The sequence below is a fragment of the Periplaneta americana genome, chromosome 9 (assembly GCF_040183065.1).
Source record: "Periplaneta americana isolate PAMFEO1 chromosome 9, P.americana_PAMFEO1_priV1, whole genome shotgun sequence".
NCBI lineage: Eukaryota > Metazoa > Arthropoda > Insecta > Blattodea > Blattidae > Periplaneta > Periplaneta americana.
Genome location: NC_091125.1, coordinates 80746112 through 80772262, shown reverse-complemented (window position 1 = coordinate 80772262; position 26151 = coordinate 80746112). Strand labels below are relative to the sequence as shown.

General features: G+C 34.7%; 2 protein-coding genes across 2 annotated transcripts; both read left to right on the top strand.

Moving 5' to 3' along the window:
* The first annotated feature begins 2177 nt into the window (after positions 1 to 2177).
* On the top strand, positions 2178 to 8622 carry LOC138705597 (glucose dehydrogenase [FAD, quinone]-like). Its single transcript, XM_069834198.1, has 3 exons — positions 2178 to 2187; positions 4694 to 4913; positions 6988 to 8622. The coding sequence occupies exons 1-3, from the start codon at positions 2178 to 2180 to the stop codon at positions 8606 to 8608; spliced, it is 1851 nt and encodes a 616-aa protein (XP_069690299.1). The 3' UTR covers positions 8609 to 8622.
* On the top strand, positions 8620 to 21235 carry LOC138706141 (uncharacterized). Its single transcript, XM_069835127.1, has 3 exons — positions 8620 to 9639; positions 14970 to 15042; positions 17359 to 21235. Exon 3 carries the CDS (start codon positions 19857 to 19859, stop codon positions 20421 to 20423), a length of 567 nt encoding a protein of 188 aa, XP_069691228.1. The 5' UTR covers positions 8620 to 9639; positions 14970 to 15042; positions 17359 to 19856; the 3' UTR covers positions 20424 to 21235.
* Positions 21236 to 26151: the final 4916 nt, after the last annotated feature.

Here is a 26151-nt window from a genome sequence, read left to right as displayed (position 1 = left end):
CAGAAATGCATATAGAGTGTTAGCTGGGAGACCGGAGGGAAAAAGACCTTTAGGGAGGCCGAGACGTAGATGGGAGGATAATATTAAAATGGATTTGAGGGAGGTGGGGTATGATGATAGAGACTGGATTAATCTTGCACAGGATAGGGACCGCTGGCGGGCTTATGTGAGGGCGGCGATGAGCCTTCGGGTTCCTTAAAAGCCATTTGTAAGTAAGTAAATAGCATGTTCATAAATTTCTTCCCAAGTTAAAACACTAAAAATTAGCAATGTACCATCAGCATTTATGCGACTACATCCGATTCTACAAATGCAAAACATGAACTACTACCTATTACTGCACATGGGAACAGAATACTTTAAATGAAACTACTTAGAATTCTATAAATGTGACGAGTTAGAATGTTGTGAGTACGACTGCACTAATTCTACAGATGCGACTACACCGAATGCTATAAAATAATAATACGAAGACACCGAATAACATAAATGCGATTACACAAAATAGGACAACAATGAATACTAATACATTGAACACTATATTAAATGCGTATGTATAAAAAAATTACAAATGCGACCACACCTTAAGGCTCATTCACAATGAAAATTAAACATAACGTAAGCGTTAACTTAAGAATATAAACGTTACGGTAAAATTATGATCATTCACGATGGGAAAATAAACATAACACCAAACATACTTGGTAACCATAGAAACATAACAACGACGCCCTTTTCTCATATTCTGTCGTATACTTCAGCGCTCCACGATTGTGTTCTGTTTGCAAATCACGTAAGCATAAGCATGAAAGTTTGGAGTTTGCAAACTTTCATGTTAACGTCTTACGGTAATGTTTATGTCAATGCTTATGTGAATCATTGTGAATGATCCCATTTGGTACACTGGGCGCAAACTTCTGTGTTTATGTTACGGTTATGTTTAATTTTCATTGTGAATGGGCCTTTAGGGTGTAAACAGGAGGAATTCGAATCTCAAAACTGTGTTTACATCAAATACTATAAAAATGTGGCTGCAACCGGTTTAAGTGACTCTTAGACAATGAATATTGAAAAGTCAGTGCTGTAGTTCAAGAGAAATAATTCAACATTGGGAATCCATGCTAGAAATTCTTCTTCGGTATCAGGAATTATAAAATAAACATCAAAATTTAAAAAAATCTAGCAATATGACAATAATTTGTGATTATACATTACACAACGAGAATATATAAGATATTTGCAACTAAACCCTCGTACTTGGTAACTGCAAATTTGCGAACCGTTGGACTCGAGGATATATCTTACGGCTTACATTCTAAAGTTGAAGAAAATGCTGCACAAATTAATTGTATGCTTTAATCATTTTGTGATTTTATAAACAAATGTATCTACTATTTTAATCAGCATTTGATACAAACATATCAAAAATGATTTATTACTAAAGCAAGATTACATAATGAAGTGGGAGAATTTATAGAGCAGTAAAATTCATAATGATTTCAAGACAACTGTATTGTTACAGATTTATGCTATGCGTCAATTCTTTCCAACTTAAGAAACTACTTACATTCATCGTAAACTTGTATTTTATGTGATAATTACGGTCTTATGTGCATTTAAAAACTTAATCTATACTCATGTGTGTCGCTCCTGACAGAAAAAGGTATATCGCACGCTTCGGTAAGCCCTGGGTTATAAATAAGGGAAGCAATACAGCGACAATTCTCTAAAGGCAGTGAATCTCGGCACAACAGCAGGTAAGCATGTTAATTAACACAGATTTTGAACTGCGTAACCTGTAAAATATATGGTACAGCCAAGATCACAGAAAGAAAAAAGATCTAATTAGGTTTCCTTTTAATAAGTAGGCCTAACATGTTGTTCAGAAAATAATTTCTACAAGTTCCATGATTTAAAAAAAATAAAAGAATAAGAAAAATAGTGTAGTCCCCCGCAGTGGCTCTGTCAATAGCGCAAACGCTTCCCAATCAATCCCGCTATTGTACATAAAGCAAAAGCTAAATGATGACGGAAATCCCCGTGAAAGTACTTCGATGATCACGATGACCGACGGTCGATCGTGATGTTTCGTCGGGTGTTTGCTTTCTGCGGAGTCAGGACACGAGGCAGCCAGCCTGCTGCTTATAGTACGACGAGCTACCGATCGCGCGTGTATCATGACTCTCGGTAGGTCGTTCTTAATGAAGTGCAGAGTTGTAAGAAGGAGGCCTGTCGTGTTTATTTCACCCTGTTATAAAAATATCCTATTGTTCCAATTGAATTTCGTTCTCGACATCTCAATGACTTCACGTAGTCCCAACTGTTCCAGCTTCAGTGCTAATACGTACGAAACCATCAACCAGACCGGAAAATAAAACAGACAAGCCCAAGCCCACAGATCATACACAGACATTCAAAAAACCTAGTCTAATTACATTATTATAATTTTCGCGCAGAAAGAAACAGAAGTTATAGCTTCATCCAGGCGAATTTACTATTTTTGAATCACATATTTGCTGCCTCAATTTATTTTTGGTTGCTTTCAATTGCTCATAATTCTTCAATCTAAACTTATAATGACAATTTGTAAAGATTCAGAAGTAGTAATGCTACAATCTAATACAGATAGATTTGACATATTTCTTCGTAAATAATAAAATATTATTGGCATAATGCCTGATGTGTCATACTTCAAACAAGGAGTTGTGATTCACTTGAGTTTTATTCCGGTCACTTCTATCACGCTTTATTTGAATACCAATCTGAATTTTTTAAAGTATTTGAATCGATATTATAAGATTACCTCCCACATTTAATCGAAATGATGTTCTTTCATATTGTGTTTAAAACTTTTGAAGTGTTAATAGTAAACTATATAATTTCCGCAGGCTAAAAGTACAAAGGGTTTGTGCATCGAACGTTCCACAGAGATAGTAACCACAGGAATCTCTGAAATTTGTGCAGACAACATGCAAAAGCTGGCCTTCTATGCCCAAGGTTGCGGGTTCGATCCCGAGCCAGGTCGATGGCACTTAAGTGTGCTTAAATTCGACAGGCTCATGTCAGTAGATTTACTGGCATGTAAAAGAACTCCTGCGGGACAAAATTCCGGCACATCCGGCGACGCTGATATAACCTCTGCAGTTGCGAGCGTCGTAAAATAAAACATAACATTTAACATGCAAAATATTTTACGAATTACACTTACAGTGGCTCACTTCGATATTCGGAGAAAATGCAAAACAAAATTGAATAAAATAAAATATAAGCTCACAATTGTGACTAAGAAATAAGCTCTAGTATTTGGAGATGTGCATTCTATTTTATCACAATTTCCAGTCTCTTCGGCATGAAGGCAACTAATTTTTCCGTATTTTCACGATCAATTTTGTCCCATTGTACTCTGAGTCTTCCCCTGAGTTCTTTCTTTCAAATTTCCTGACCCTGGCATCAAGTTCCTGCCACAAATTCTCAATAGGATTGAGATCAGGTGACTGAGGTGGAGTTTAGATCACTTTTGGACAATTATGACGTAGTCAAGCCCTCATATTGTAAGTCTACGTTTCGGATCGTTGTCCTGGTGCAAACTGAAAATATTTCTGATATCTAGTTTCTCTGCGCTACCGTGTAAATAATTCCTCAGGATATTCAAATAGTCCATATGAGTCATTGTGTGTTCTATGAATTCCATTTTGCCGACTCCAGCTGAAGAAAAACAACCTCATAACATAACATTTCCACAACCATATTATACTGTTGGTCTCATGCTCTTAGGATTGAGTTCCTCATTCGGTTTCCACCAAACATGTCTTCTTCCATCCGATGTAAACACGTTGAACTTGTTTTCATCTGAAAATATTACACTTCGCTACCAATTTTCATCATTCTTTACGTGTACTTATACTCTTACTTTCACTGATAAAGATTTCTTCCTTGCCACTCTTCCACTGTATCCGACTTCCTTTATTATGTCTACGCACAGTTTCAGGGTACACAGGCTATCCTGTTTCTTGATTAAGTTCGGCTGTTGGTTTCGATGCACTCAGTTTTCGTTCTACCATGATTTTTCTGATGAGAAGACTTTTTTTTTCTTCTGATGAGAATTTCTGGTCGACCTTTTTGAAATGTAGAATAGTCTGTCCTCTTTTTCATAGTGTCTTAATATATCATGAACTGTATTTTTGCATATTTGCAACATCTGTGCAATTTGTCTTTCAGAGCGATCTTTTGCGTGATGAAAAATCACAAGCGGGCTTTGTTCAAATGTCGTATTTATTTCTTTGCGTCCCATTTTAATGCTGTGTGTACAGTACTGCCACTGGCTTTACAGAAACTGAACACAGCAATAGAGGACAGGCAGACAAGCCACTCTTACCATTTCTTCTAGTACATAAGGAATGTAAACAAAGGAAGAAATGTGTACAATCAGCAGTTGCTCGAACTTTAAAGTGGAGTATAATCATTCGATATGCATGAAATGGAAAATGTAACGCAAATATATAATGGTTTAGAGTTCTAATTTTTAAGTATAAATATAGTACCAATCTTTCAAATCATATTCCATAATTACAATTCATATTTTTGTTCAGGTGACAAAACTAAAGCCAAAAAGTGGGAAAAACTCATGCTGCTCGAATATTAAAGTGATGAACTGCATTTTTATCTTTACATGATAGACTTTTCCAATTTTCAGAGATGTCAGTGGTTCTAAGCGAACTCGGACTGGAAGCCCTAGGCCAGATACCACAGAATGAATCCATAGCCACAGTGTTCCTGACACTGTTCACGTCACTAATGAAGAATCAGTACCCGCCAATAAACAAGGACAGACAGAGGGTGGTTAATCTTAACAGCACTTCTTACGACTTCATCGTCGTAGGCGGTGGTACTGCGGGATGTGTTGTCGCCAACAGGTAAGGAAATATAAAGCGTAAGTCCGTGCAAATTTGCGGATATGCTCCCTGTTGTGAGCAATTCTTTGTATCAGTAATCTGTCAACCTGATAATGTAATATGTAAAAACCGGGTTCGCACATTATTAAACCTAGTATTTAATAACATTAAGCCAACATATTTTCTAGTATTTAAATGTACTTAAACATTAGCAAGTTTTAGAATGAGTAGCGTCGAGAACTCTCGCTAAACATAAGATAATCAAATCTGCCCACAATCTTCTAAGTTTCGTATACACTTCTAGTTTTATATAAGCATAGAAACTTGTTAAGATTTTGCTACATCGAATTATCTACTTAAATATTCTTTATTTCTACAAAGATACGATACAAGATAATATGAAGTAATACCGAACACACTGTATATTGAAACAGTGCATATAAAATTTATTTGGAGTGATACAGAAGAAATATGATATGAACAGTCGCTTATTTATTTATACAACAAAAAATTTAATATAGATATCATAATGTAATAAATAAGTTTGAAATGAATTCAAATTTATAAAATAAATTAAAGCCTCTTGCAGAGAGAATGGGAAACGATATTAATTAGAAACAATTTAAACATATTAATGGCAAAATATAGATTCAAGGTGCTATAGACCGAGATGTTAATATACCATATGAATGATACATTACAATTAAATAAATTTGCTCGCGATAATGTTTTCGATCTTTCTATCATTTACTCAGTTATTATTCCACTTTGTTATTTTCTATTGCAGTTGCGGAGAAAGTGGCTATTTTGACAACCTGATATCATTTCCTTCAAAATTTCATCTAAGTTCCAAAAATGCCACGCTAACCAAAGTAGTCATTACACACTAGTAATAGCGAAAGAATCTCATTATTATAAGATTAGGTGCTTAATTTCATTAGCTGCATAATACAAGATTTCATTTACTTACAGTTTTTGAATTACAGTTTAAAGCATATACAGTCAACTCTGGATATAGGGAACTCGGTTATAGTGAACATTCGGCTATAATGAACCTAAATCGTTGGTCCTGATCTGCATACATTAAAAAGTACATTAATATTTCCATTTATAGTGAACCCTCTCTTCGGTTACAGTGAACCTTAAAAATTGAAGTTACAACAGTTGTATCCTAATAAATTCTTATTTGAAGTCAGACCTTCTTGTACAAAATTGAAAGAATGTGTTGAGAATGAGTTTCTTGCTCCTTTAGTCAAAGGACAAAAGTAGGATTAATGATTCCTAGACAACGAACTATACTATAAATCCAGGCAAAGCGTGACGACCTTGCCTCACTCCACCGTCGAAGGGTTGCCATTCTGTTTTCAGTGCACACTACTCTACTGTTATTTCTAATCCTCTACCGTCGAAAGGTTGCCTTTTGTTCTCAAAAATATTTCCATTATGACGGATAGTATCCAAACAACGGAAAATGAAATTACATCTTTTATTAAAAGGAGACGGACATTATGTCCAGAGCATAAATGAAGGTAAGATTCCGATGGTTTTCAAACTTCATCAATATCCTCCCAGTTTCCATGAAGTGACTCGGGAAATTCCAAGGCTGAGTACGCAGTCACACCATAACAGCACTTGTCATTTGTACCTTACAGTCTATTTCTAGTGTTCAAACAGTGAATGCACTGTATAAAAATGTCGAAGCGTAAAGTGTCTTCTTTGGAAGATAAGGTGAATTTTATAAGTGACATTATACATGGTCTTTCGCAAGCGGACGCAGGTCGACAGCATAGTTTAAGTAAATCAACTGTGATTAACAGTATACAGTGTAAGCCATTCCATAAAAATTAAATATTTCAATTACTGTATAGTATTTTATTTTCTTGTTCACATTTTCATTCATTCCTGTCATTTAAGGTTAGGAGAGAGACACTTCGGATTTAGTGAACCTCGAATATAGTGGACGAAGTATGCAAGTCCACAGAGGTTTACTATATCCAGAGTTGACTGTATATTATGAAAAGTATTATTTGGAAGAAAATAAAGGAATTAAATTGTTACGAAAAGAGTAAAATGTGACGCTCAAATTCTTTTGCAGATTATCTGAGAATCGTGATTGGTCTGTACTACTCTTAGAGGCGGGAGGGGAAGAACCATATATCAGCAGTATTCCCGGGTACAAGGGCTATACACAAGTACCACAGTCAGGTTTGTTGTGGTCGTACCACACCCAGCCTGTACCTGTAATCTGCGGGGGGCAACCCTGTTCCTGGGACGTCGGAAAGGTTCTAGGAGGTAGCAGCAGTATCAATACCATGATCTACGCCCGAGGCTTCAAGAAGGACTACGATCGTTGGGCAGAGAATGGGAACTATGGGTGGAACTGGGACACTGTTCTTCAATACTTTAAAAAGTCAGAGAACAACCTTAATCACTTCGAAGTCTCCAATCCAGAGTACCATGCTACTGGAGGATATCAAAGCGTCTCCACTTTCCCGTATCGAGATCAGAACGTCGGTGCTCTTTTGAAAGCATACTCCGAGCTTGGTTATCAAGAAGTAGATTACAATGGTCCACGCCCAATTGGTGTCACTGTTACCCAGACTACTTCCGCGTTCGGAAGAAGGGCGAGCACAAATACTGCTTTCCTTAAGCCAATCCGCAACGAGAGACCAAATCTACATATAGTAACCCGTGCCGTAGTCACTAAATTGGTGATAGATCCAAAATCAGATACTGTAGTTGGTGTGGAGTACGATGCAGATGGAGACAGAAGTGTTCATGGCGTAGTGTACGCCAAGAAAGAAGTAATAGTCAGTACTGGATCATTGCGATCGCCGATACTTCTTCAACAATCTGGAATAGGTCCAAGGAATATACTGGAGCCTTTAGGAATACCGGTAATCAGTGACTTGAAAGTTGGATACAATTTGCAGAATCATCCAACATCTCTGGGAGTAACGTTGCGCCTGACAAATACATCGACTCTTCCCAAAAGCGAAAAGCAATGGTTGGAACACGTTTACACTTATCTTGAAACATATAACGGTCCTCTGTCTGCTTCAGGTATTTCACAAGTTTCGGGATACTACAACACATCTTTCGCAACCAGTGATGATCCTGATATCAAGATGGGATTCTCTTATGCTGACGTAAGCACACAATCAGTACAGATTCCATCATCTTATTACAACAGAATTGACATTGGACCTTACCTAGTAAAACCTAGGAGTAAAGGATATGTAGTTATCAACTCTACAGATCCATACGCAGAGCCTATTATATACTCTCAAGTAAATGGAACTGAAGAAGATTTAGAACCTCTGGCTGAAGGCTATGTCTTTGCATATAAATTAGCTCAAACTGAAACTTTGAAGAAATATGGGTACATTATTGACAAGACACCAATAGCTGGTTGCGAAAATAATGAATTCGGGACAATTCAATATTTCAAATGCGTACTTGGGAAGTTCTTGTCCAGTGCCCATCACTTCACTGGAACCTGTAAGATGGGACCATCATCTGATTCAGAAGCAGTAGTGTCTCCGGAACTGAAAGTTTATGGAGTAAATAACTTGAGAGTTGTAGATGCGTCTATCATGCCCATAATTCCGAGTTCTAATACTAATGCCCCCACTATCATGGTTGGAGAGAAGGCCTCAGATATGATTAAGGCTGATTGGCTTCATGAACAATACTACAGTCAAAATAAGAAATAAAGAATAAACCATAGGTAAGTAATGTATTAATTAGAAAGTTGTAGTCACTGACTTATAAGTGCAACACTGACAAGGAGAAAAGTGTTTTTTAATCAGACTGTATTATATTAGCGTTTATAATAACATACAGAACATTACATTTTATACCAATCTTACTTGCTGCTTGTTCAGAGATATTGAATTCTAGTCCTTCTAATTAATTCATAGTTACAAATATAATTCTATTTACTTTTCAGAACATAGGACAAGCTTTCTTATTACATGAATTTAAATGAATTTCTTTCTTAATTTGACATTAGAGTACTATGGATATGTTAGTTTTTGTAATATTAAGTTATATGCCTCAATTTTATAACATTGGCTTTCATGTCACTCAGTAAGGGATGAGCCTTTTATGAATTTTGCTCATGTTAACTGCTTCTTGAGCCGGGAAATGCACAGACAAAGACGCCCACTTTATTATAGGTATATTGTGGCTTCCTGGTCACGTTAAAATCTGCACTGTGCCAAGTTTTGTAGATTCATTTTTACCGTGGAAGAAAATTATAGAAAAGCTAAACATATAAAATTGGCAGATATATGTTATTTAATCTTTTTATGTCATATTATTTTTAAGTTTCTCATCTCATTTAGGGACTTCGTTAAAGAGAAAAGCCACAAAACTTACAATTTTTCATACTGTGTAATACACTCATCGAGAACTTTCATTCAGTTCTAATCCTAATGACTAAGAATGCAACAAACGAAAGAATACACCAATATCAAAGTTTATGTAACAACTCCCGGTTTCAAAGAATTTTATTGTTTTTATTTGTACAGAGTTATTTCCTTTGCAATGAATCACTGAATGTATTGACAGGAGCAATATAATGTCGCAATAAATAATTTCGAACTTCAAAAACTGTATAAAACGTCATGTAAATCTTTCTTCATGGTTGTGAAGGTAATATAACTCTGTTCGTTGTATGGAAAATATACCTTATATTCGTCTACAGGAGACTGTGAGTATTGTGTTACAATAACCTCTGAAGGTAGGTGAAATATTTACATATCGGTAGAGTAAGAGAAGTAAGTAGTCTTATCCACACAGAGTCCTTGTATGTGAACAGATAAATAAAATAACACTCTGACTGAATTATTGAATTATTTAACGAATAAATGGATGTAGTTGAAATTTCACGAAAATGGGACTGCCGTAAAAGAAATGTTCACTTCTATAGTATAGTCGTTCATAAATATTAAGCAAGACTCTTATGATTTACGATGTTTATTTACGGAAATTGCAGTACCAGAAAAAGTTCAGTATTCCGAGGTAATTTTAAAGTATTATTCTAAATGCTTGTTGCTTAACAGCCTGACATATTCACAATGTGAAAAAGTTAATGTATAGGGGAGAGTTGGGTAGAATCGGACATCGGGTAATATCGGACAGTGATGTTTCTTTCATCTACCACCAGACAGTAGTAGCAGTGTTCAGATGTCGCATACAGAAACGTAATTATGTCACTTAGGTATTACCATCTGGTGGTAGATGAAAGAAACATCACTGTTCGATATTACCCGATGTCCGATACTACCCAACTCTCCCCTAAGTAAATGGAAATTTATTGAATTTAGTGAGACAGGAAGTAATGGTGGATTTTTAAGAGAAGTTGTAGTTTGGAATGCTCATTTCAGGCAATATAACAAGAAAATCACAAAGTTTCTATGATAGTACGTATAATCATTCTAAAAGCGGGTGAGAATGGTATAGTACTCGTTAGGGTCATTAGGAAATACTCAATCCGCTTGGGTCACTTAATCTGTTTTAACAATCTCAACGAGTAGGATACCATTCTCACTGCATATCGTCGTTGTTCCTGCAATAACTCCTATGTGCAAAATATAAAATTTTTCAGTAGGAAGATAAACACATTTATTCATTCTATGTCAGTAGTACATAGGCGATTGTGAATTCTTACATTTTCGAAAGAAAGAAATAAAATTACATATAGGAGATTTTATTATTTGCTGTATCATTATTTAACTTATTTAATAGAGCAAAAATCTAAAAATCGATAAATATGTCACATAGGAGTTACTGCAGGAACAATGACGATATGTTGTTCACCTGAGGAAGAAGGTAGAGCCTATTCTCGAAACGTCGTAATTTCCTATTTTTATTACCAGCAATGGAAAAAGTACAATTTACATCCTAGATACCGTATATTAAACGGTAAATGAATAGATGTAAATTTAAGAGAATTTTATGAGGATATGTTCAACTCTGAAATACAAAATATTGTTGGATGACAAATAATACAGTAAGTGATACCCTCAAAGTTGTCTCTTTCAGTGAGTGAGTAGTGAGTGAGTGAGTGAGTGAGTGAGTGAGTGAGTGAGTGAGTGAGTGAGTGAGTGTATTTGATTGACAGGCTGATTAAGTGATTTAAAGACTGATTGAATTTGCAGATGGGAAAACTTCTGCATGACGGACCATCGAGGCAATCAGGCTTACTTTAACTTTAAAATCAAGGTCATTACGGAATAAAATGCAATGAGAGAGGACATAAATGACCTTTACTCGTAGAATAAAATAATGTAATGGGAACATAATGCATGTTATGATACACTGATCAAAAGTCCTTGCTTACGTACTGTATCTCGAAATACTAGGGAATTCAAAATATTTGGCAAAAATACTAGAAATAGTGATCATGTTAGATCGCCAGACGTTTGTAGTATGCGATTGAGAAAGCATTGTTTATGTTTTCAGGAACCTACAAACAAAACTTGTGGAAAGAAGGGCGTACCATTTCGGACTGTTTGTAGTTGAGTGGAACTGTTTTCAAAGGAAATAAATTCATCGAAACAAACAGGTCGCTTGTGGATATATTACTTAAAGTGACGATGTCTACGTTTAGGACGCAAGAGTTCTTCTGGTATTCGTCAGACATTGTGCATGCGCGGAACTCTCCTAGGAAGTTATTCTTGCATCGTCGACTTTCTATACAATTTTTGAGAATGAAGTTAAAAATGAGAAATTGATGTGCTTTTTGGCAACTAGTCTTAATGTAGTTCAAATGTAGCAGCGTATTTAACAGGCAGGCGGCATCTAGGACGGTATGAGGTCTACCCGAAACGCATCACCACAATGGTTAAGACTTTCAATTCATACTGACCTAAAAGGACGATTAAGTGAATCGCAAAATCCTGAATTACCTCGCCTAAGAAGTTACTGAGCAATGCAAAATCCATCGGAGGCAATAGCTGTTGTATGTAAAGATGCGAAAAGAGTACTTTTGAATAGAAATATTTTCTGAAACTGAAGATTTTCAGGATAATTTTTAAATACTCTTATGGAAAATTTTCCGCTTAAGGAAATGTTTGCTTCCTTCCTTCTCTTGTTTACTACACCGAGAACTGCAAATAATATTGCTACTCATTAACGACAACTTATCAAACGTAAGTCGTAAGTCGTCTCTGATGACTGTGTCAATACTAAGTCCAACACAAGCGGCATTGCCACATTTACGTTAGCATGGCAATGATGCTAATTAAAAAGAAACAACTGACGAATATCATTTCTTAAGAACTCCGTTCGTTTTATTTATTATGGGAACACTATTTTCGCCAAATAATAAAATTAGTTATCATTGTCAAAGTAAATATTTAAAATGTAGTTCGTAATTCCTCGGCTTCTTAATTACTGGACTCCCGCATTTATTTCTTACGCCTTCACACCAGAGTCACTTTCTTAATTGGTTCCCTATTATTCTTAATAGCAATACATGACCTTCCAGAATTCATTAAAGCAATAACAATTATGTATGCAGATGACACTATTTTCTTATGTTCTTCCTCTACTCTTAATCAATGACATGCTCTCAACAATGATACTCTATCACAGATAGCTTTATGGTTTGAATCTAATGGTTTCTTGCTTAATCAAGAAAAAACTATCAACGTAACTTTGAGCCTAAATTATCTAATAAATAAGGACAACAGACTCAACTACACAAAATTTCTAGGACTTTTTATAGACTCCAGTTTAACATGGGATAAGCACATCAAATACATATGCACAAAGCTATCAAGAGTTTTATATTTGTTAAAGAAATTAACGACTTCCGTTTCTCAAAATTATTTAAGATGTGTCTATTTTTCTTTCTTTCTGTCGATAATCCGATATGCCCTAATTTTCTGGGGAAATGGAACCAAAATTGGAAGCGTGTTGATTTTACAAAAGAAAGCCATTAGCATTTTATGTAAATCAAACTATCTGGATCATTGTCGGCCACTTTTCAGACAATCACAGATTTTAACAATCATAAATTTATATATATATATATATATATATATATATATATATATATATATGTGTGTGTGTGTGTGTGTGTGTGTGTGTGTGTGTGATCTAGTACTTTACACTCGACAAAATATCGACAATTACTCATTAGTAGCCAATATACATGATCATGAAATTATAAATAGTGAACAAATTAATATTCCATATTGTAGATTACACAAGAGCAACACGAACGTTTTAATTATGGGGATGAAATTATATAATAAGCTCCCCAGTCAACATTATAAATTACCAATCAATAGCTTCAAAACTAGATTTTACAATTGGTTATTAAAATAATCCTTTCTATTCTGTTGCTGAGTTTTTCAACACAAATTTGTATTAAATTGCATTTTAATAAATAAGTTTAATTCCAATTTAGTCAGTTTTCTTAAATATAAAATTTTCAAAATTACTTCAGGTTTTCATTGTATTATTTAAATTTTACTGTGTCTTTTATTAGTGTTTTTTAAAATGTATTTATGTGTTTTTCAATGTACTCTGACGAAGCCTAATACTGTATGTCTAATGGCAAAATAAATTGAATTGAATTGAATTGAATTTGCTCATAGCATGTGAGAAATTATATGTTTTGTTGTGTGTGGGCTATGATGGAGAAAATTGTTTCGTATAAGTAGTTAATTTTCAAATATAATTTATTTTTAAATTCTTATCCTTGAAAACATTTACTTGTGTACAATTTTCGTGTGGTTGTTTAAACAAAATATATATATTACATAAAGTGAAGGGTGAACCGTAAGTAACGTCATTAATTTCACGCCGTTATTCTTTAGAATATATTGTTTATTGCTCATTTTTGCTTCCTTTCAGAGATAAAAATTGTTTCATATGAAATATTTCATATCGAACGGGATATGATAATTATATCAGCATAATTATAAAACCTAACAAAGTAAGTAAGTTAAAAATCAAGCTCATAAGGCGAAATATTTCCGAGCAATATTCATTATACATCTTGATTACACGACTTTTAACACTGTATCACTTCGGAATATGTATGATAAGACTTTCTTGTGTTAAATTCTAACGCCAAGACCAAGACCAGCAACGACCAGTTCTGAAGATGATCCATAATAGGTCTAAACATGGAAACAAGGTACGTTAGAATTTAACACAAGAAAACCTTATCATACATATTCCGAAATATTCATTATTTGATATATACTGTATTATGATTACTAAGGGATAATCTTCGTCCTCACTATACAGGGTGAACTGTAAGTAACATCATTAATTTCTGGCCATTATTATTTAAAATATAAAAAAGTTTAATACAATTTTGCTCATTTTTGCTTCCTTTCAGAGATAAAAATTGTTTCATATGAAATATTTCATAGCGGGTTTTGTGAAATCCATTGATTTAAATCCCAATATCCTCTGCCAATTTAAAAGAAGTGTGTTATGATAATAAATTATTGAAATAACTTTAGTTTTGTCCTTAGATATGCAGAAATTTAATATGGCAGACCATCACGAGGGATATGGTATTCCGATTTGATGGCTGAAGAGGAATGCACAGTGTAGCGGATGATGTAGCTGGTTAATTATGGCAAATATTCGGCACGCAACTAATTCCTTCACGAGTGTTCGAAATGCCTACTTATGTTGAAAACTTGGAGGTGTTCCATTTCGCGCTGGATGTTCATATCTATGCATATCTCTAAATTGTATAACTAGAAGTAACATCAGTAATTTCCGAATACCCTAGTATGCCGTACACTCGTTTTCAAGAAAGAGGTGTTTGTGTTTTAGGTGATAATCTAGAAAATGTAAATATTTTCTTTGTGACAAAACGAGATCCGCCAAAATATTACCTACTAATGTTCTTATTTTGTGATCTTAAATATTTGAGTCCTAATCCGAAAAAAAAAGTGTTGAGATGTCTATTTAGCCACTATCCAACTTTGTTCAGAGTCCTAAATTTAATCGCTTCACTTGGAAGAAAACTATTCAATTTCATGAATTCTATGAGAATAAGTTGAATATTTAATGTGTTATTTTATCTTTTTCCAGAAAGAAAGTTAACAAAATGAGATATGCTGTGATGCTTGCCTTTCTTGCAATGGGAGTCATACTCTTGACCCAGGTAATTTAACACTTATGTTACTCGTGACGATGGCACATTTTTTTTACAAAATAAATTATTCTTGACATTAATGATTAATGTTCGGTAATGAAGAAGAAATTACAGTCCACAAGAGATGATTAGATCAAACGAGAACTGAAGATAATGTAAGCAGTGAAATAGAACTTTAAATTTCTGAGGCAATTTTCTGGTCCATATAAATCAATTTATTATGAAGAATATGCTAAAACTTTCTCGAAATAATAAAGTTTAATTATCTTATCTTATTGCAAACTTTTATAATTTATTTTCTTGAAATGTCATTCAAAGGACATGTCGATGGTCCAGAACCAGACTGTTCCATGTCTATTTTACTATTTTTTTTTTCAGGAGAGCTATTTTTAGCTCCTGACATTCAAAGCTTCATGAAACAATTTGGAATAGCTTCATAGCAACCTTATGGAGAGGAATATTTACAACTTCGATCGATTTATGTATGCAGACAAGAACTGGAACACAATGAAACAAAGACTTCCCTCTTATAGAAAGTTGGACTTAGAACAGTCTGGTTCTCAGCCATCCATGTATAAATGTATTAGTTGTACAAGAATAAAAAAATAATATAAAATAAATATAAAATAAAATTTCGCTTCTTAGAACGATGACAAACTCCTTCCTTAAGTAACTTATGACTTTGTCTATAAATTAATACGTTTTGAGTCAGTATATAAATAATTTTACACGGATCCACATAAAACAGTTATTCGTATTTAGGAACAATTTTAAGGGAACTTGTAGGCCTACGTGAATACGTGGAAAAATAATTTAAAATATGTTAATATTTAAACTGTAGATCCACAAAATGTAGCACCAATAATTCAGCGCTGCATTGATGGAGCCTGCCATAGCTATTGATGAAGCGTCTTAAAATAAACTAAAAAAAGGGTTCTAAAATAATTGTTGAAGATTCGATAATTAATGTGGTGTAATATTATTAAATGAAACGAAATTATGAAATTACTTGCCTTGCAAAAGTGGCTATTATTATTATTATTATTATTATTATTATTATTATTATTATTATTATTATTATCATCATCATCATCATTATTATTATTATCATCAACATCATCACCATCATAATCATCATCATCACCATCACCAATATACATGGTGTTTCCAAGGTGGTGTTACAAACTTTCAGGGATGATGGCGAAGGGCACATGTATCAATTTGAGATAAGGAACCATGGTCCGGAAATGACCGAGTCGAAATTTATAAGCAAAAATAGTTGTGTGGAAATGGAATAATTGTAATTTGGCACCACGTGCCCTCCTTCCCTTAACCTTTGGAACAGTCGTGGAAAGATGGTATGGGCCGGATGTCTCCTACGTGGGTACTTTTTTCATATTCAAATTCAAATTTATTTACAATTTACATTTGAATTGAATACATATGAACAGATACCCAAAATGAGCATTGACCCGGTAAAATATGTGAACTTGGCTACTGTTCCCATTGACTCATCCGTATTCGAAAATCAGGTCTGCTTATTCCGCTCTCGTGTACTCCTCCATTTCACTAGGACTGATCGACTGGACACTGCAACTTGTACACATACACTGCTGTCTACAGACGTGCATATCAGGACCGACCATGTCCGTTACACAGTACACTATTTGCATTGCCTTAATGTAGTTTCCTGTCCCCATCCCTCAGACAGCGCATTGAATGGAATACTGTAAGTAGACAACGTAAACAACGTCAGATGAATACAGTATGTGTAAGATGTAGGGATAAATACACATAAATAAGGTATACAGAGGAATAAAATTGTCATTTCCACACAACTATTTTTGTTTGTAACTTTCGAGTCGGTCATTTCCGGACGAGGGTTCCTTATCTCGCATTGATACATGTGCCCTTCGCCATCATCCCTGAAAGTTTGTAACACCACCTCGGAAACACCCTGTATATTCAAGTGCTGGGCCCATTGTCCCCTTGTACCCTGAAAAGCAGCAGCACCCTGCTCATGTGGTCAAACAGGCGCAAGGCTAACGTTTAAAATAACGCAGCATAGAAGAAAAAACTGAGGACGCGTGCTTGTTTCATTCGGAGTACAATAAAATAATCTCAACATGCTGTCAAGAATAATTCTTGACTGCTAGATTTGAGAATATGAGTATCAGCATTAGATCTTCAGTTAAGGAATTCTTCCTGATCATTTAATTAATAGCTGCAATATTTATAAAATTCAAAACATGGTAAAATTAAAATAAATTTAGTTAGTCCTCATTGATTACAGAGGTCATAAATGTAGTTCTCCCCTCGTTCTAGGTCAGTACAGTGAATGGAAGACCCGCAGTTCAGAAGAGATCACCTTTCTTCTTTGACTATGGCGACTATTATGATGATTCCAGCTCTTCATCGTCATCATCAGAAGAAGAATGTCAATTATTTTGTTAACAATATGTAGAGACTTATTACACTGCATACACTTTCGATATGTGCATTTTGCTTAACAATAATATATCTTCAACAATGAACATTGTAGTACTCATTCTGTTGAAGGAAAGAGAACTTCCAATAAACAATATGCCATTAAACTCAAGAGTAAAATGAAATTAACAATTACGATCATTAACAAAGAAAATATTAATAGGGTAAACTATATAGTCGTTGGCACTCTGATAGTTACTGGCATCTTTTAATTAATTTCCTCTATAATAAGGTTTTTAAGACCAATAGTGCCATCTGAGAGCAACATCTGCATTCAGTGATATCTCCTATTTGAAATAGTACTGAAATTTTCCACCAGATTCGCTTTGTTTTGTGTCATGGCTGCTTGATATCAGACGCTGTATACTGTATCGTCAACAAAAGGCATTTTCTGAAGGTAAATGTTAAGTATTTTATCTCTTAATATGCATTACTGTTTTTCTTAGGTTCATTCTCTTGTAATGAAACTTGTACAGATCCATTGCTGAAGGTTTCTCCTATTCAAATAGGTGCAGTTTAAACATCCTAACCTAAACGATCACCAAATGGCGGAGTGTCAATTACTGTAAAGAAAAATATGTGGGTTTCAATTATTGGCACCCTGTGCCAATGACTATATCTAACTGATTCACATTTTTATTGTGACGTTTTGATGCCATAATGTTTCTTACGTTGCTACATAACCTCATAATTTTCATGGGTTTAAAATTATATTTACCAGTTATTGGCATGAGGTGTCAATGTATTATGTATGTGACTATCACTACAACTGTTATAGTTATTGGCAGTGCCAAACTAATTGATTTACAGTATTATTTTCTCTCCTTTCGAAGATTCAGCAGCATGAACGACGTAAAATTTGGAAGGATAAAGAAGAAGAAGATTGGAAGTAAGAAATGTTACAATCCACAACATTTACAGACAGCTTTAGACGAAATTCGAGGTGAAATGCCCAAAAAACTCCAGCAAAAAAGTACAACATTCCAAGGTCTACATTACAATTTCGACTCAGTGCCAAATTTTCAAAATATTCAATGGGACCTGCACCAGTACTCAGTGAAGATAAAGAAAAACTGTTAGTAAAGTGAATTGTTACCTGCGCCAGAAAAGTATTTCCTCAGAGGTAATTGGATGTCCAACTATCTGTTAAACAGTTCCTAACCATGAACCAGAGAAAAATACCTTTTAAGGAAAATATGCCTGGGGATGGATGGTTTCGATCATATCTTCGTCGCCATCCAGAGATTTCCATCCGAACAAGTGAAAGTGTAACTTCATCCAGTGCCACCGTTTATGAAGCAGATGTCAAAAAATGGCAAAGAATGATTCGTCTATCTTTTAGCACATGATTGGTCATTCATCATTTACTACTTGACTTCAATTTTCCACGTAGCCTACTTACTATGTTTATCTTTTTGAAGTAGCTATGTTAGAGAAACAATATTACGACTATGTATTGACATCACTGTCTCTCAATCCTTAAATTAATATGAGAAGTTGAGAGAAGGAAACTATTGAAAGAGTTCGTATGTTTTATGAATTGTTTAATATTTTGCTTATTCTTTTTAATTCTAGGTTTAAGCAGGTTAAAGATATTTTGGAAGAAGAGAATTATTTAGACATTCTTCAAGATTCGACAATGATATTTAACGGCGATGAATCAGGGATCCAATTATGTCCAAAAACAGGGAAAGTTTTAGCCTTTAAAGGGGACAGAAACGTGTATGAAGTTGATAGAGGTCCTGCAAAACTGTCTATAACAACAATGTTCGCCATTTCTGCTTCCGGACAGATGTGTCCACCAATGGTTATATATCCTTATCAAAGAATTCCCAATGAAATCACAAAGAGAATCCCCGACGACTGGGGAGTGGGGCACAGTACATCTGGCTGGATGACAGCCGAAGTGTTTTATGAATATATAGGAAATATTTTTGCTCCTTATCTTCGCAAAAATAACATAAAAATGCCAGTAATTCTACTTGTTGATGGCCACCGCACCCATCTAACTTTCCAACTTAGTGAGCTCTGCACTGACGTAGGTATAATTCTGATTGCTCTTTATCCCAATGCCATTAAAATGGTTTGGAAAAGAGCGGTGTTAGAGTGGCATAGAGAAAATCCTGATAGAGTGCTAAACAAAGAATGGTTTGCCCCAGTTTTGGCTAAAGCATTGCAAACGTATTCACTAGACCAATCAGCTATACAAGGATTTCGTGCCACGTGGATTGTTTCCTTGGAATCCGAACAATACTGATTTCACAAAATGCCTTGGGAAAAACAGAGCCACAAACATAGAGTCCAGAAACCACGGTAGTAACATACTGACATATGGTATGTTTGAAGAAATTGTAGGAAGTACATTAATTACAGAACTCAAAACAAAAGAAGGAGGTAATGAAGCAGAACTTACTCTCAAAAGACTCATTGACTCTTTCCTGGGAACGGCACCACAATATCCCACAGAAGAGATTATTGAAGAACGAACTGATACTCCAGCTACTCCTCCTAGGGTTACTGTGGAAGATGTTCCTAGTACATGTGAAGCCATAGATGTCGATTGTGTAAATGACTCTTTTCTGGAATTAGCATCACAACATCCTGCAGATAAGATTACTGAAGAACGGACTGAGGCTGTGGCTGCTCCTCCTAAGGTTACTGTGGAAGAAGTTCCTAGCACAAGTGTAGCCATTAATGTAGAATGTGCACCTGAGACAGTTGAGAAAATGTCTCCCCTCGGAGAAGTTTTGCAATGGCCAAATACGCAAAGAAGAAAGTTCAAGAGGAATACAGAAAGAATTCCATTTGTCATAACATGTAAAACATGGAAAGTACTTTTCGAGGAGAAGGAAAGTAAGAAAAACGAAGAGGCACTTGCTAAAGAAGAAAGGAAAAAGAAATGAGAAGAGAAGAAAGAACTAAAAGGGAAAAATGTAACAATTAAGAAAAATACTTGCGAAAAAAGGGGAATGTGCCCTAAATGTACTAAGACTGTTAGACCGAATGACTTAGAGTGTTCACTATGTAAAAAACTTTTTCATAGAAAATGTGTACCAGATGAACACAAAATACACATGCCATTACCAGAAGACGATGATTCCTATGTTTGCCACAAGTGTTTCCAGTATGCTGATAGTTCTCCTAATTGGATGGATGAGGGCTCCGCAGACACAGAATGAAAATCTTAATGACTTAAGTTAATAAATTTGTTAAATGGTCTTTATATTTGCATCATGCTGCGTGTTAAAAGTGTTTTTCTTTTAATAGTATCAAATGGATAGTTCCGAATATAATGTTCTTTTGGGTGCCAATGACTATAGAATTTGATGCCAATAGCTATATATTGAAGTGCCAATGACTGCGATTTTGAGAATTTTCAAAACAATAGATTTTATTAATAGAATATAAATTCAATAAACTTCCAAATATGTATCACTGCATCCGTTGGACTTTCCTTTTTCCATTTCCAAAATGACATTTGCCTATAAAGACATTCCGATCAGTAAAGTAGTGAAAGAATGATGGAAGATGTCTTAACGGTGCCAACCACTATGCAATTCACCCCACCTATCGATTTAACTGTAACACAGTAATTGAATACATCCCCAGTTCAAATATGCTGCAGTATACTCCTAACTCTGATATCCCCAAGATTTTGTATTTAAGTTAACGTCGAAATGAAAGATCCAGCCAATCGCAAGACAGGAGTTGTGTAGTAATAGAAGGTTGAGAATTAAATCAGTAAAGGTTAAAAACCTATCATCGAATTTTACGAGTATTTTACGCCCTTGAGGGTACAAGGAGCAAACAAACAAAGCAAAATCTACTTGAAATATGAGAATTAGCTCTCATAATCCAACGAAACAGAATAAAAAGTGTTATTTCACAGGAAACAAGCATACAACTCATTCCTCTTTATAATCCATTGTATTAATAGACAGTATTACTGGAGAATCAATGCAATGTTATATTTCTCAAATGAAAGTTCCTCAGTGTGGAAGCTTATGTTTCTCTTTGCTTCGTACTTATAAGTTTTAAGTTAAGCTTCCAAGGGCCATTCACGCTAACGTCACGAAAAGGCTAATGGAATGAAATTCCTGAAGAGGAGAATAGCAGACGTAAGGCAGGAATTACAAATCCCACCCTCTCTGGACTACAGATGACTATAGATGATTACAGGAAAAGAATAGAAAAATCACATGCTAGGAATGGACACCTCACGAATTCCACGCCTAATTTTCAATTATCAGCCCAAGGGAGAGTGTCGTCAGGTGGCTTGAGACCGTAGCAAACAGTAAAGGCCTAACGCTTGTCAGGATGAATGAATGAATTGATTAATTAATTAATTAATTACTTAATTAATTCATACATACATACATTCATTCATTCATTCATACATTCATTCATTCATTCATTCATCCATTCATCCATTCATACATTCACAGTGTTCTGCTTAAGTGCAGGTATTTCACTGCAAATCTAGCATTCTGTAACCTTTCCTATTTTCCGCCTTCCTCTTCCTTTACCCTGGGAAGACTCATCATACCATGTTTGCAGTTTATCCATTGCTCACCTCACTATCAGGATTATTATTATTATTATTATTATTATTATTATTATTATTATTGTAAATCCCGAAAAGACATAGTATATGATTATGTCTCGTGACGAGAATATTGTACGAAATGGAAATAAAAAATTGGAAATTTAGCCTTTGAAGAGGTGGAAAAATTCAAATACCTGGGAGCAACAGTAACAAATATAAATGATATTCGGGAGGAAATTAAACACAGAATAAATATGGGAAATGCCTGTTATTATTCGGTTGAGAAGCTTTTATCACCCAGTCTGTTGACAAAAAATCTTAAAGTTAGAATTTATAAAACAGTTATATTACCGGTTATTCTATATGGTTGTGAAACTTGGACTCTCACTTTGAGAGAGGAACATAGGTTAAGGGTGTTTGAGAATAAGGTGCTTAGGAAAATATTTGTGGCTAAGAGGGATGAAGTTACAGGAGAATGGAGGAAGTTACAAAACACAGAACTGCACACATTGTATTCTTCATCTGACATAATTAGGAACATTAAATCCAGACGTTTGAGATGGGCAGGGCATGTAGCACGTATGGGCGAATCCAGAAATGCATATAGAGTGTTAGTTGGGAGGCCGGACGGAAAAATACCTTTGGGGAGGCCGAGACGTAGATGGGAAGATAATAATAAAATGGATTTGAGGCAGGTGAGATATAATGATAGAGACTGGATTAATTTTGTTGAGGATAGGGACCAAAGGCGGGCTTATGTTAGGGCGGCAATGAACCTCCGGGTTCCTTAAAAGTCAGTAAGTAAGTAATTATTATTATTATTATTATTAGTATTATTATTAGTATTATTATTATTATTATTATTATTATTATTATTATTATATAATAGGAGTATGTATAATAATCAAAGAACATTTGTCTTGACCACTTTCCTTCAAAATGTTACAAGATATACTGCATTTCAGAGTATATTCTTTACAACGAAACAATTATTTGAATTCTATGTGGACTAAAATAGTCAAAGGGTCGAATTCTTGCAACAAGACGTCTCTATTCACCAATATTTAATTCTTACAGGTGACCATTTCTGAAGGACAACATAATCCACACGAAGGACACCTCCATCATGTACTCCTGACAAGATTAAATAAAGCATTTGGCTACGAACAGTGATCGATTTTGTGGCAAAATGATTTTCGCAAGATTTCCTTATGAAGTAAATGCAAAAAATGAATACAGTATTTTAAACAGCTTCTTGAACTATTACACGGAATAATAAAAAAGTAAAGTCATTTACGTAGTTTTACAAGAAGTTATAATTTCAAATTATTTCATAAAATATCCATATTATACTTTACTTAAACTACTTCACACTTAGTAAGTTCCATGACTCGAACAAGCCTTATTAACATAATTATTCTTGACAATAATTCAAATTTTGGAGAGAATGCAGTGCAGATTTGGCACAGAACTTGTAACCGGCGACGGTCATATAACCTCGGCAGTTGGGAACGTCGTTAAATAAACCATATTAAACATTCTACATTATGATATAATGACTATCGGAGATATTTTCATTATGAAGACTGTAGGAAAGGCGCGCATGCAAAAAAAAATGTTATCTCACCTAAACTGCTCTTATTAAACATTTCACACTTTAAAAAATAAGGCAATCGCTTCTCTGTGAATCATGTCACCGACAATCTGGATTGGTAACGTGGATCCCCGGTGTAACTACTGCTCTAACATCATTTTCAATATACAAAACTTGAGCTTCATCTCTCAGGAGTTACGAAACGGCTTAGTGAAGTGGATTCACAACTGTAGGTGTATCCTTATTTTAATATGTCTGTAAATCTTTAATACTCTGAATTTAGATTTCAAAAATATGTTACAATGGTTTATTGTTGTTTAAACTTAGGATAATTCAAATAGGTTTACCCTGTGTTTTGAGAACGAAAATTTTTTTTAAGAAAAGAATATAAATTTCATATCAGTGTATCGTTTAAAAGTTGTGTTAAATGTGAGATTTTACCAACTGATACCAAATTCAGGAAATGATGTATTGGGTACCGCAAGAATATTCGTATTTTGGATTGTAAATTTATACTTGATCGATCAACATGCGTTAAAATATCCTAACACAGATATGATTGCTCATTGGAAGATATAGAATATTAATGACAGAATATTAAATGACATAGAACATGCGTGGATGAACATGAATTTACTGTAAATCTTGCCAATTACCAGTAAAGTCTCCTCTCCCATTTACAGTAAGTGAACAAAATTATTGTCATATTTAATTAAGAGATTACCCTACATAATTAATTAGTAATTTGGATTTGTTCTGCGCTAATGGACGAGGATTGCGTTCTATTTTTAGCTATGCCATCTACAACAATTTACCAATCACAAGACTAATTTAAATTGAAGGGAAACAAGCTAATACCTGATAAAACCCAAAATCGACTCAATGCACAGTGCCGGTTTTGAGCTGCGCAACATTTTGCACCCAGGTAACGGCCATCGCTCCGCCTGCAAAATATGACCGGCCACGGAACAATTTTTCCCTTGAAATTATTTAAATCAGCTTTACAGGGAGCGACACCTGATATCCAGACTTGCATAATAGGCCTATATGTCACTGTTGGTTAACATAAAACCACAATTCATGTCACACAGAGTTTGTGTGCACTCAACGTTGGGTCTTTGACGTCTTGTGAGCCCATTTGAGTTATGTGGATATAAAGGAAAAAGTTGAGCCGGTTCTTGGATAGCTCAGTCGGTAGAGCGTTGACGCACTCAGCCAAAGGTCCTGGGTTCGATACTCGGCCCCGGAACAATCTTTCCCATAACATTATTCATGACAGCATAACTCTCTGTAGGAAAGAGACAAAGATACTTGATATTAATATTAATACAGTACTAGCACTCACCTATGTCACAGTAATTATTTAAAATTTTTTCTGTCAGTAGATGTTACGAGATAACGTGGCACACGACAGAAACTAATAATAATTAAATGTGCCTGACAGAGTTTTGTAACGTCTATGTACTTATCTCTGATAATATACCGAGTACTGTAGTGCGACCACACTGAATACTCTAACTACAAACACAAAATACCATAAATGAGGTTACCTCAGGAAGGCATGCAAAGAATGCGAATACATTGCAATGTATCTATCGAATACTAAAAATTGACTATTAAAGGTGTGATTATAACGAAAATTATATTATATTGTTATTGAGACGAACGACACTAAACAAACTAGAGTGAATAACATACATCGAGGGCTTAGTGTGAAACTAATGTAACTACAAAGTGGACATTTTCAGGTTTTTATACCAATCGATAATAATTCGTTCTTTTACTTGGTTATAAAAAGTCGTAGCTCAGTTCCGAACCATCTTGTATAGGATACAATACAATTCTTAACCACAAAGCAGGATCGTATAGTTCATGTGAAATAAGTGTATTGCCTGTGAAGAATTTTGTTGTAAAATAAAACACCGATTATAGTTACGTTAGTTTCGCTTTAAGCCCTCGAAATGAGACCGCGTAGAGTAAAATACATGATTATATATACATATTATAAATGAGAGTATAATGAATAAGTACTATAAATGCGACTACATCAATTGCTTACTTGCTTGCCTGCTCACTCACTCACTCACTCACTCACTCACTCACTCACTCACTCACTCACTCACTCACTCACTCACTCACTCACTCACTCACTCACTCACTCACTCACCCATCCACCCTCTTGTCTGTTTGTTTGTTGGTTTGTTGGTTCATTCGTTAATTCGTTTATTCATTTCTTTATTTGACTTATATATATATATATATATATATATATATATATATATATATATATATATAGTCTACTGTCCACACCTGTGGAGTAACGGTCAGCGCGTCTGGCCGTGAAACCAGGTATCAGGTATTATAAAATAAATATTTAAAAATCTCCAGGAATATTACAATAATTTATAATTATACATTATACAATGAGAATAAAGAAGGAAATATAAGATATTTCCAACTGAACTCTCGTACTTCGTAACTGCAAATTTAC

What these genes read in the sequence shown, in the direction of transcription:
- LOC138706141 (XM_069835127.1), top strand. Translation starts at nt 19,857, where the DNA reads ATGTTTGAAGAAATTGTAGGAAGTACATTAATTACAGAACTCAAAACA.
- LOC138705597 (XM_069834198.1), top strand. An exon ending in GGATGTGTTGTCGCCAACAG is followed by an intron (nt 4,914 to 6,987) that starts GTAAGGAAATAT and finishes ATTCTTTTGCAG; the next exon opens with ATTATCTGAGAATCGTGATT.